The sequence below is a fragment of the Pygoscelis adeliae genome, unplaced genomic scaffold (genome assembly GCF_000699105.1).
Source record: "Pygoscelis adeliae isolate BGI_AS28 unplaced genomic scaffold, ASM69910v1 Scaffold66, whole genome shotgun sequence".
NCBI classification, from domain to species: Eukaryota; Metazoa; Chordata; class Aves; order Sphenisciformes; family Spheniscidae; genus Pygoscelis; species Pygoscelis adeliae.
Window position 1 is genome coordinate 10,022,379 of NW_008825167.1, and position 13,296 is coordinate 10,035,674.

General features: G+C 42.2%; 2 protein-coding genes across 2 annotated transcripts; one reads left to right on the forward strand and one right to left on the reverse strand.

Moving 5' to 3' along the window:
* Window positions 1–803: 803 nt before the first annotated feature.
* On the forward strand, window positions 804–6,295 carry GRPEL1 (GrpE-like 1, mitochondrial (E. coli); the record flags this gene model as incomplete). Its single annotated transcript, XM_009328835.1, has 3 exons — window positions 804–974; window positions 2,544–2,625; window positions 4,899–6,295. Coding segments are annotated over 3 exons (600 nt in total), but the record flags the coding sequence as incomplete, so codon positions are not given.
* Window positions 6,296–7,688: 1,393 nt separating this feature from the next.
* TADA2B (transcriptional adaptor 2B) lies at window positions 7,689–12,553 on the reverse strand. Its single transcript, XM_009328836.1, has one exon. It carries the CDS (start codon window positions 12,483–12,485, stop codon window positions 11,499–11,501), a length of 987 nt encoding a protein of 328 aa, XP_009327111.1. The 5' UTR covers window positions 12,486–12,553; the 3' UTR covers window positions 7,689–11,498.
* Window positions 12,554–13,296: the final 743 nt, after the last annotated feature.

Sequence of the window (13,296 nt, forward strand, 5' to 3'; positions counted from 1 at the left end):
CGGCTCTGCGCCGGGGAGCCCCTTCCTACAGCCGGGGCGGGCTGGTGCCGGCCCCCCGGCCCCCGCCGCCCATTGCTGGCTTCCCTTACCCTCCCCCGGGAGGGTGGCCCGGCCAGGCAAGGCGGAGCCCTCCTGGCCCGGTCTTGAGTTTGAAGGCCTCCAGGCCTGACGTCTTGATGTGGCGCGCAGGGATCCGAGGCCTTCTGTCGTTGCGGCGTTGATCCGGCCGCCTCGTCCGTGAGCCGGTTTGCACAGGTAGCTCAGCCCAGGAAACGTTAGGAAGTGGTAAGCAGTCACCTTCATGGAGACTGGCCCGTTCTTGGCGTGATATTTGCGATACAGCAGCGGCACAGAAGGCGCTTTTCCGTTGCTCTCTAGCAGTCAGTGGCAAACCACTGTTCTGGTTGGTGTGTCTTCAGGGAGACTGTTGCAGGTGATTGCATCACGTAAACTGGATTTGCTTCCTGATAGAGTACTGTGCTGAAAACAAGCTCATATTCCCCTTAAAAGTGCTGCAACTTTATAAACTGACTATAACGGACACTTACAGGCTGCTGCCCGGTGGTTGTTACCTTGCAGCAAAGTTATTTTTTGCAACAGTTTAGATGGGCTAAGTTCAGTTACTTCTGATGAAAGGTTCTGCAAACAGTTTTCACAGGCCTAGAATTGTTGTATTAACTTGTGCTTTAATGTGAGAATTTCGTAGACATTGACGTGTCAAATAGGGTGTCCACTACACCCAGAAAATGCTAATATCTTACAAAGTAAGCAACTGGTTAATATAATCCACATGTTTTTGCCTCAGGACTTCTCCACGACTGCTTTGTGTAGCAACACAACAGAAAAATACTGGCCAGAACTTGGAAGAGGACCAGAGTCAGAGCCAAAATGAGCAGAAGGTTGAACCCAGCTCTGCTGAAAAAATGTTAACTGAAGAAAAGGCCAAACTGGAAGAACAACTAAAAGAAGTTACTGTAAGTGTCTTTTGGTCATCAGGTTGCATACCTTACAAACCGCATACCTGAGAGCGTTCATTATGGGTTCTCAGTACACAGTCTGGATACAGTTGTGTGACTGCTCTTTAGTTGTTGAATAAAAACCTGCAATTCGATAATTTCTTTAAACTTAAGAGTAGGTGTAGTACAAGACCTGAGATGCATCTCTGGTCCAAAATGAAGATTTTCAATAGTTTCCTTCCGATTTCTGGATGGAATTGGACCTTCTCCAGCCTGAAAATTTGTTACTGAGTTTCGCTGACTTCACTTAGGTTTTGCTCAGTGGAGAAATAATTTTTGGAAGCCCATGGAAGGGTTTGAGTGTGTCTTTGATGTGTGTATTTGTGTGTGCTAAGAGTAGGCTTTCTGAAAACAGCTGCTGACTTTTCAAAGGTCAGGGTTAATGATGCTTAGCTTTTATATAATAGTGTTCTTATTACATACTTAGGAAACTTATTACATACTTAGGAAGTGGAAGTTTCAAACCTTCTCTGTTGGAGAGCCCTTCAAACACAAGGCTGAAGCGTCACGTTCCCTCTGTCTGGCCTAATGTATCTTGCAGTCTCTCCATGCGTGACTTCAGCAGAGGATGAAGGATGTCCTGAGAGGTGGGAGGTGTGGATTAAACAAAGGTGTTGCTTTTCTGAATGAGTGTTCTACATAAAATGTCTTTCTAGAGCATTTGAGACTTGGAGAAGCAGCACCTATGAATCATAAGTGGATTGAATTTCCTTTCTCTTGCCCTTCCCAAAGCACTGAAGGGTAAAGCAGAGATGTCATTTAACATCTCTGTTGATGGCATTTGCTATTGGCTATCTAACGTGGCTTCTCAGTCAACTCGTTGACCATTTTTATTCTGTTTTGAGATTCTTCACTAGCATGTGAAGGTCAAGCATATTCAGAGTGGAAGCCCAACATGGAGTTCTGGGTTAGGTGGTGAAGCACTCAACCTGAAGTGCCTAAGTTTAGTGAATTTCATTCTTCGTACATCTGCTGCTAGCTGGCCATATTGCTAGGAATAGACCAAAACGTAACCTGAACAACAGAGGAGTTAGACTTCATAGTGTGTAAAGTTTGAAAAAACTGGAGGACACTCTGTGGTATGTATGGAGAGGGAAGAGATGGTTTGAAAGTCATGGCTGGGTTGAATCTCATTTGCCATAGTGTCAAAATACCTTATGACTGATGAAGCCTTTCTGTGAATGCACATCAGAAAAAGCAGAAATCTTTGATTCATAAAACTTGACATATCTGTAGAGTTACAAATTTCTTACAGCTAATCTGTTGACAAATACTGAGAGTCTGGAAACCCATCTTATTTCCTTGCCCTCGCTTCTGTCTGCACTAAAGTGAAGCAAACATCTGCCTCAGTAGGAAGGATGCTGTGATAATTGGCACGTTGTCTTCAGATTGCTGTCTAGATGGTGGGTTTAGGCTATGTAACTCTTTAAAAATGCTGTTTTATACTGAATATGCTGTTTTGAATTACTGTCAACTACCCAACCACCAGGAATGAAATCTCTTCCGTTACTGGTTTTTCTTCTTCAGGACAAGTACAAGCGTGCCTTGGCAGATGCAGAAAACGTGAGGCAAAGAAGCCAGAAACTGGTAGAAGAGGCAAAGTTATACGGTCAGTGGAGGCTCCTTTTGTGCATACTCGTAAGACCCATGAAATGCAAAGCCTGGAAAATTGAGCTGACTGGTCCGCAGTTTTGACAAGTTGTACTTCCCAGTGATTCTGACTACTTGGTTAAAAAATGTATTTGAGGCAGAGAGGTTCGAACGGTTCCTCGTTTTGCATCAGAATTGTAATCATCTCGCTAGACAAGGGCAAGACTTAAACTGCTAACGTCAACAACTTGAAATGTTCTTTAAATTTAGTATCTGATTTCCTACAATATGTACTGCACTAGTAGATTTTTCAGTAAGGTTTGCAGGCTGAAGTCTTCCTTTTTCATGCACTTTGGTCTCAGAACTGACTGCAAAAAACTGAACCAAGAGCATGGAATACTAGCTTTCCTCTGGTTTGGGTTTTTTTGTTCTTGATGTTTGGTTTGGGTTTGGTTCTTTTTTGGGTTTTTGTTTGGGGTTTTTTTAGCCTTTTATATTGGATTAACTTTTCTGTTCTGTTGAAGGCCATAGCTTTCAAATAGAAGTAATACGTTTAGATGGGTGGATTCTTTTCAGTGGTAGGAATGTACAATCACTGGCTACGAGGACTGCTAGAAACACAACTTTCTTCAAGAGCCATCTTTCCTGACATCTGATTTAGCTTTTTGACAGTTCAAACACAAATCTGTAAAACAGAAATTGTATGCAAATACTGCAGTAGAAGAGTGCTGTATCATCGTAGTGTTTGACTGTCACCCTGGCTTGAAAAATGAGTTGGCCTTTTTTGCCACACGCTATACACAGCTGTATAGTTTAATTCTGAATACAAAGTTCTAGTTTCTGAATACAGGGTCTTCAGTTAACGTGTACTGTAAGAAAAAGCATTTCTCAGTTACATAGTATTCTCGTACCGTTTTCATGGATGTTTGAATGCTTCATCCTGAAGCTGATTTTCAATAAGCATTGTTTCACTAATATGCTACTTAGTGCAGGAGGACTTTGAGTCATGTCTGAGCTACAGTGAAATGCTGTGATGCTACAATAGAAATATTCAAATAAAATTTCTCGTGAAAACTAAATTACAGATCATCTGCACGATTGTAAGTTTTATCATTCGCGTATGACTGCTTTTTCTGTTGAAGGAAGAGAAACTCGTTTCTGAGACTTGCATAAATTCACAGACTTGCAGTCACAGGTATCTGCAGAGATGACTTACGCAAAAAAAAGCCCGAACCAAAACAAACCACCTTCTGAAGAGTTTGGTTATTTGGTTTGATCCAGATCACTAGACAACTGGTTAATCTGTGTTTGGGACGCTTCAGCCCTAACTGCAGTTTTAGTTTTAATTTAAAACCTTGATTCCTTTGTTCATATTTTTGGAACTACTTGGAGACTGTTAGTTACTGTTCTATAAAGAGCTCGAGTCTCTACGGAGTTGTGGAATTGTTGAAGTGACCCTTTCCTGAGAACTAGCTGATCCCTATAGATCTTGCAGGGTGCTTCTGTAGGTTTTTTTGTTTAAACCAAAGACTTGGCCTCTGGTAATGCTCATATTACTTCTTGGTAAGGAAAAAAAAAAAAGTCTAAAATGTGAGCTAGAATTAAAAAGGCTGTCTGTGGCTAAACAAAAAAGAAAAACAAGGCTACTAAAATGCAATGCAGTTTGTCATTGGCCTACCTCTGCGTAGAAATGTGTTATTCTACTGAATTTTTATTTTTCATGATTTCTAGAGACAGTTTGCCTTAAGTGAGATTAGTCCAGATTCTTTTAGTGTGAGCCAGAGAACAGCTTCAGGACACGGACTGTCGTTAGCTTGCGAATTGCTTGGTCTTTACAAGGCACAGCTTCTGACTCTGTAAAAGTGGTTTGTAGTGGGAGGGAGAGGTGTGAGTTCTTTTCATTCAAGGAAGAATCCCTGTTCATCTTTTGGACTCATCACTGACAACATGCTTTTTGTTCTGCAAATATTTTTAGCACATCAGATTAAAGGGTAGGAATAGGGCAACATAATGCTTTGAAGTTTAGGTGAATCCCAGGATGAGACAGACATGAGGAAATTACATTAAACCATCTGAAGGTTTTGGTAACTTTGGTTAGAATTTTAACTGTTGTTAATGTCAGGTCATCAGCGTAGCTTTAGCTCTTTGAAGTATTAAGTTGAAATACATTTCTAAAAGAAAGAGTGCAGATTATTGCTGTAGGTTTTGGGGTTGTGGGTTGTTTTTTTTTTTTTTAACGCTTGTTTCCCTCAGTGGACTAATCCCATTCCCTTCTCTTTTCTTTCTTTTTAGGGATTCAGAGCTTCTGTAAGGACTTGCTAGAAGTTGCAGACGTTTTGGAGAAAGCAACAGAAAGTGTTCCAAAAGAAGAAATTAAGGATGAAAATCCTCACTTGAAGAGCTTATATGAAGGTCTTGTTATGACAGAAGTACAGATTCAAAAAGTGTTCAAAAAACATGGCCTGCTCAGACTGAATCCTGTCGGAGCCAAGTTCGATCCCTATGAACACGAAGCATTGTTCCATGCTCCCATGGAAGGGAAGGAGCCTGGCACTATTGCATTAGTATCCAAGATTGGCTATAAGCTGCATGGGCGTACACTGCGGCCTGCCTTGGTGGGTGTTGTGAAAGACGCTTAGCTGCTTAATCTGAGAATTTAAAATGCCATACAACTATTAAACAGCTGGATGGTTTTTCTGTTACACCATGCTTTCCTCATTCCTCTGCCCCCTGAGAGGTTTAAATGAATTGGCTGAGGTCTCCCAGTGAAAACGAAGCAACTGATGAAATTCTCCTGCTTAGTGGCCTTCAACATCACTGTTCTGTAAGCTCTCTTCTTAAGTGTGAAATACAAGAGCCATTAAGCCTTCTAATGCTTTAGATTAGATAACATTTTTTACAACTGTTGCTACTGAAGGTGCATTAAATTGAAAGGAACGAAATGCTCACAAGAATTTTGCAATCTCACGTTTATCACTCTGTGTAGATTGAAAATCCAAATAGTGGTTCAAACACTTCCTTTTGTTTTGTAGAATCTAACCTTGCAGAAGTGGGTGAAGTAGTACAAATAACCCGTTTCCTGCAAGCGTCCATCAGCCTTTACACACTGATGTGGTAAATACCCTTTTTCGTCTATTCCGAAATAATCTCTCTCAACAACTGAAATTGAAACTTCTGTGAATTCTGACCTGTAAATAAAAGGCAATGGAGAGTAGACATCTCTCTTAATTGTTCAACCCTTTTTGTTCTGTAGTAACGTTGACTCGAGAAAACCATCTAATACTTGTATGGCATTGAAGAACCAACAGAATTTATCCTATCTCTGGATTTTTAATTTAATATTGTATAAATTGGTTTAAACAATTTTGATAGTCTTGTAACTTCCAAGCTTTACAATCAGTTTGTTATGCAAACTGTAGTTACAACCCTGCTGAAAGCCAGAATACCCACAGAAGCGAGTAGCTGAGAGTTTGGTATATACTGTCTTTTAGAATTACATAAATAATTGCATGTAAGTAAGTGGCTCAAACAAAAATGTGAACTTAGTTTCATCTTCATTTCTTGCATTTACTCAGCTTGGATCTTAAGTTGCAACAGAACTTTTCCCATATGCAGCTCTTGCCGTGTCCAACACCACCTGCTGCTCCCGATCCTGCAGAATCGGGCTAAATACAACACATGGTTAACTGAATGCTTTGTCCTACATTTGTCTGGTTACCTGGATAGGAGTGGACAGAACTTGGCAAATTACACAACTGACAACGCGTCTGTCCTCTTGTATCCTCAAAGCCCGTACGCGTAACACACAGGACAGAAATGTCAAACTTAGGCATGTTGTTAGGACCAGGTGAACAGTAAGTACTTCTGAATTTTTCACCCTTGCTTCTGGTTAACTTGGATTAAGGTGCTTCTTACCTTAAGGTCAAGTAGCAATTATTTTTTTTGGTTGAGATGCAGAGTTGCCAACAGCTTACCGAACACTAGACCTACTCGTGGTGAGAAGTGATTACCTGTTCTTTAAGACTTTTTTTCCAGTGCTGGTTTGCCTCATGGGAATCAGACAGTTAACTAGGAACAACCTAAGTGCATACTACTGTTTGGGGGTTAGTCATGTGTCAGGATTAATTCGTTCTTTCTCAACCCTGAGAAAGAAAATCAATGCTTTGACTGGGTAGGGGAGAGAGAATAATTTGTGGTGCGTGTGAGAAGACAACTACAGTGTTAATTTTTTTAAACTAGTCAAGTACAGGGATCAAAATGCAATGATTGCGTGTAAAACTACAGGGAAAAAAAAGGGGATTCCATATACTTAAGTTGAATTTGGAAGTAACTTCCTTCTGTCTGGGTTAGAGCGTGCTGTAGCGGCATGACGTAGAATTGAAGAAATGGTTTTGTTGCACTTTGACTGGAACCTGTGCTCAACTGATATGCCATAAAGGGACCAGGGTCCATATATATACCTTTTAAGAACTGTCATGTGTGTTCTGCCCCCTTCCCAACCCCTCTGGATCTAAACTACATTTAATAATAACTTCATTAGTATAGAAGTTTTTTCTAGTAGGGCAATTAAAACAAAGGGACAGCTTCTTCCCTAGCAGATCTTGTTAATAAGCTTCCCAGAGCCCCACACAAACTGTCTTTTTTGGACTACATTAGTTCATTCAGAGTGTTCTTAAACACAAGTTACTGTTAAATGTTCAGCACAAGACTCAAACTAGTATCTTTAAAGCTGATAACCGAGTACCTCATTGAAGTGGTTCCTTTTCCTTGGCCTGCTCTTTCAGAGAGGCTTTTGGCATGGAGAGCTTCAGTCTTTACCAAGAGCTCAAACCACCTGTGCACTCTGCCATACAACAGAAAGAAGCACTGAAGGAATCAAAGAACAGAGGGAGGCAGTTCCGAAACTTAAGCGTAAGAGCAGCCAACAAAGCTACCACCAGTACCTCCGGTTTAGCCATTTCATAAACACCACTTCTCCACTCATCATCATTTAGCTAAAATGCATCTCCATTTGTTATTGCAAACACTTAAGCCATTTTCCTTATTATGCAAACTACGTTACCATTAAATCAATAATGGAAAGAAACTTTAATACAAGTTTATTTACCAATATACAATGCAAAAACCTAGTAAAATGCTGGGTGTGCACAACATCAGGTAGGTTTTACATGATTTCAGCACAGGCATTTGTGTGTCTGGCACAGCTACACCAGTACACTATTCAAATGAGTGCAACATTCCCTTTAAGGAAGAAGCTGATGAGGTGAACATGCTCACCAGGTACCTTCCTTCACAGTATTTAATGTGTCATCACTTACTTAAGAGCAACTGGGGCACATGCAAAAATATTTCGCAAGAAGAGATAGTAAACCGAAAGGCTAATGAAGTCCGTTACAGTTGCAAAGAAATTTGATGCAGCCGCCGCACAAGAGAATAACGGCAGAGTGCTTAGCCTGTGTGATATACAAGGCAGTTTATGGTCAAAGACGCGTGCAAACCTACTAACGCTGTTCTTAATGCTTGCCGGGACTGCAACGGAACACAGAGCCGGAGGGTCTGTATCCAGAATACTCTGTAACAAGCCCTTCTGCACTGGGTAGCACACACAGAATGGAGATTAATGCTCCCCTGTTACCTAGTGAGCAAATATTACCATAAAACATCACTGGGACTGGACTGATTGAAGTAAACATACAGCATTAAAACAGACTTATTGCTGCCTCTACCAGTAGCAGATCAGTATTTTGAACAGCTTATGGAGTGTCACTTTTTCATAGGCTTACATCAATGCTGTTAGGACAGATACTATCATTAGTAATATCTTTAATTAGAAAAGAGCATTAAGCATATAGAACACCTTTTCATTAGCAACATGAAGGCTAAGTTATTTGTACAGTACAGGAAGCACTTCCAGATCAACACAAGATACAAGTTGAAGAGCTCTTTGCCATGTTTTTTCTCAGCCCCTTCACCACAGAAGAGAAGCAGCGCAGCTCTAGTAAGTCAGTCGCTGGATTAACATACCTGCATCTCAACTTAAAAACAAACAAACAAACAAACAAAAACAGCAGCTCATAACAAAGGAATGCTTAGACTAAATCAGTTCCATGTGAAAATATGGAACAGCAGCATCCTCTAGTGCAAGTCACCTTTAAAATTAAAAGCAGAGCTGACAACAAGACATTGCTTCTAGGGAAGCCCTTTCCAAGGGACTAGTATTTGCTAAAGCAAACATTTACCACCTTGAATTTGCTTGTAAGTATAAAATAAATATTGATATCCATATTTCATACATTAAAAATACTTTATTTTACATTCATTTTGATGTTCAATAAGTTACGTCTAGCACCAAAGAAACATTTTGGAGGGGCTGAGGAATTAAGAAACTACAAGTGTAAATGCAGAACTCACTTCCAACATTTAAATGACTCATTGGTGCCTAGATTATTTTTTTTTTAAGTTACTGTTCAGATGGGCTTTAGACTATTGCTTCAGTTAGACTTAGATGTGCCAAAACAGTGTAGAAATATAAAAATCACAGATTTGAGGGGAAAAAACCCCAAACAAACCACCCCAATTCTTGTAAACTCCCAGCTACACGCAGAGTTGAGGCTCCGGAATACTATCGGTGATGGTACGTTATGGCAGTTAGGTAACAAGTGACAGCAAGAACCAAATGGCATAGCTAGAATATTAGAAAGAAAGGCTGAGCTTCCTTTCCACGGAAGTGAGACGGAGAAAATAACCAAGGGTTTATACCTGATGGACTTGTGTGCTGTTTGTACATGCATACAGGGTGGAAGCGGTTCTTAAAGCTACTCAGCACATTGCAGTTAGTTCCACTGCTGCCAAGGAGGGACAGTTTTGTCTCAAGTATTCCACAACAAGCCACTTACTTACAGGTAAGCCAAACAAAGTATTACATCCGGGAGGACATAGCCCTTACCTTTTTTGGAGGGACATAACATCACAAGCTCAAAAGAAAAAGGCACTAGAGTTTTGGTTTTTTATTCCTTAGAAATGCTGGCTTTATAATTGTACCCCTTTTATTCTAAACTCACTGGTAACACTATTTTGGTAATGCTGGATATATTAACTAAGACCCAGTTCTGATCAGTATACCTCTGCCAAGTTGCAGAAATTAATACTGTTTTAAGATTTTGTGGTATCCTCACTGACTACAGCCCAAAGCATCAAGCCCAAATGACATTTCCAGTGCTTGCCCCTGTTCTGAAGGCAGTCCAGTTCCACGTTGTGGCACACCTGCACTCCAGAAGACCTGCCCAACGGGCCTCCGGTCACAGCTTCCTGCTCTGGACATGACCAGCAGAGAGGCTTAGGCACAAGTAACACTGTGCTGTCTCCTATGTGGCAACCACCATTTTTTATTCATTTGGTTAAATACCAGCACGGGTATTTAAGGAGGAAATGAGCATAAAAATCCTTTTCTAGTCCTCCTTCAACATTTTCCCCTTAATTGGTAGATCTTTCTAAAACAGCACTGTGGATCTGGCGTTTCTGTTACACGCTGCGTTACATCGCCAGCTGGCGCCTCTCGCAAGCACCCAGTTCAGACTGTAGTCATCAGAGTTGTGATGAGCTGCCTCTCAAGGTGCGCTGTTCTCACTGCGGTGGGCTGCATTCACAGTTCTCCTACCATGTCAGTAATGTCAACTTCAATGTGCTTAGTCCGGTGCGTTTCAGGCTATGTGCAATTAGAACCCTGTAATGGCTTGATTTACAGCTCCGTACTTAGGAGCACATTAGCTGTGCATTTTGACCTAATCTGTATCACTTCTCATTTTTGTTTTTAAAAACCAATCTCAGGGATCACTCTCCATTTGAGAATTTCGCTCCCTTTCCCTGTCCCTCCCAATCAAATTCAGGAGGAGGCAGCTACACCTCCTCAGCCCCTACAAGCTCAGAAGTTACAGATACCGAAGGAGGAGGAGTAGCCTCCCCCCAACAAGAAGAAACGGTGATTTTGCTGCCTGAGGCTCCCAACCGCTGCAAGACAACTTGCTGCCTATTCTCCCAAACCCCATTTCTGGCCCAAATCAGCCACTTCACAGTAGTGCTGACCCCTCCTCTGGAAGAGAGCACCACAGCTGCCAGGTACTCCTGCAACTTTGCTACTGATCAGTTAACATCGAAGCTTCAGTGGGGTCTGTTTCAGCAAAAACTCAAGTCAAAGCTGTGTCCGGATCAGCTGGGTGTGAGGGTAGCTCTTCAAGAACCCTTTCCACAGCACAAGTACCCGAAGGCACCTCACCTACCCCATTCCTTTCCTTCCACTCTCTGCCATGGCTCATCCCTGCTGTATTCTCGACAGAAACGCACCCCGCTCGCTGTCCCAGCGCCTTGGCTGTCGTTACTAAGGAGAATGTTCTGAAAGCTTAGCGATGGTCACAAAAACCCCCGCCCACCGTGCTCCAGAGCTCAGGACTTTTGTAAGCTTCACTTTGCTGCCAGCATTATGCCAAAAAACAAAGCAAAGGGAGAAGAGAAAGCTTCCAGCAAATGAAACTATCTCCCACCTTCAAAGAAAAGCAAGAATTACACTGATATTCATTTGTCCAATAGTAAGGAGTAAAGTAACTACTCTGGGACTACTGGACTTGAGTAAGTTCACGTGAAAGAAATCTGTTCTAATAATATACCGAAAGCAGTGAAATCCAATGTAGAAGTTTCACAATTAAGTATTTTCCATGATCCAAAGCAAAAGTCTATTTGAACCATGGACCATGAATACCGGGGAGGTTATGTATTCGCTTTTTTTTGTTTGTTTTTAAGTGACATAATTTCTGTATCTTTGGGGAGGGAAGGAAAAAAATAACGGAGTCCTTGAGGCTACAACGGGCCTCTGCTGTGTTTGTTCAGATCAGCTGAGTTTCATGAAGCATCCCTGGATATCCAACCACTTTCTGTTAGAAAGTTTAAAATCCTTTTCTTCAGTACCTTATCTAAGTAACTGGGAAGGCGACTCTTTGAAGGAATTCCCTGTCTTTTTTGGAGATGGTCTTTAATGATTATAGTTTTTACAGTCACATAACGTGCAGGACTCAAATTTAGAGAGCTGCAGAGCACCTTTTCCCTGTCCGATAAGAGTTCAAAGCCAGGCAGGTTTTCAATGGCAGCAAATTCACCTTCTTTACCATCTTCCTTCCCTCTCTTGGAACTCGCTATGTTTTTGTTCTCCTTCCTCTTTTCCCGTTTGTGCCTGGCTGCCTCGTATTCCGCCGACTCTTCCATTTTGGTGATTCCATTTCGACGATACCGCTGCAGCTCCCGAATCTTTGCTCGAAGTATCCTCTCCTTGTGCATGTTCTCAAAGAAGTCTTCAAACTCCTTACACGACATGAACTGGTACAGAGGCCTCAGTTTCAGCCTCAGCTCCTTCTCCTCTTTTGTGATTTTTCGTTTGGGAGCTTTCTCCTTGTCCTTTTTATCCTTCCCCAGAAAGGCCGGTACCAAGTTATAGTCTCGTGCAATGTTCTTCCGCCGTTGCCTCTCCTTGAGTTTCCTTACGTACATGTCTACGTGAGCTCTTTTTAACTCTATTTCCACATCATCGTCGTCATAGTTCACCGAAAGGCCACTGATCAACGTCTCCGCGTCTTGATCGTATTCGATCTCGTAGTCATCCCGAAGCGGCATGTATCCCAGCTGCTGCTGCTCAGCCACCGATATATCCAACGGTGGGAGCGGCGTGGTCAAGCTAGGAGAAAGCGGGCCGCCGCTGGGACACGTGTGATCCGTCACTCTGTTCGGAATAGTGTCGGGGATGCAGGCTTTTCCCAGGTTGCCGTGGATATACATGCTCACATAGTGTTCCATCACCTCCTGAGGCGTTCGGGATGCTCCCACGTGAGCAGCCATGTCCTCCTAAACGGGAAATAAGGAGGAGTGATAAAGTGATTCCCATTACATCTCCAGCATAACGTGCGCTCAGGTAAGAGCACGACTTCTTCCCTGCTCCTCAAAAGCCAACTCACAATACCTAAACTTCTCTAGCAATACTGAAATTAGCCACGTTTCCATCAGATCTGCATTTTCACATCCAGATAAGTATTTGCAAGTGCACAGGGGCACGCAGGCCACGAAAACAGCACCACAAACATCGCTAAGGCAAGCTGCACCAGATCCTCTAGGTACAGGAACACCGTCGAGACACTGGATCCACATGGCGATTCCTGAGCATCCATCGCTCTCTCAGAAAGTCAGCTTACCATCTCCAGGAAGCCTTCCAAGTCCCAGGCCAGCACTGGGATCACGACGTCACTTGGATTTTGCTCATTTACGTTGCATTGCTGAAGCACTTTTAGAGCAATACAGGAATAAAGACAGACGGTATTTACAGTAAGACAGATAGTATTTACTCTTTTCTAGTTATTTAAGATCTAAAACAAGCTCCAATGATCATAAGCTTTAAGATTTTGAAAAAGCCTTTACGTCTAATGAAGCAAAGCATAATCAAGTAACAATTAAAGAATCAAATGATGATGCTTTTTACCGCTGTTTTTGTAAAAACCAGCCCGACCGTATACCGATGCCGAAGGCAAGCACCAAAGGAAGAGACCCGACACTGAGAAGGAGAGGGTCTAAGATCTGCGACACAAACAGGCGGGGGGAAGGCATATGCTGCAGCTTCAGGTAGCGACAGGGCCGAGCAGCCTGCAGCGCGCCTTTT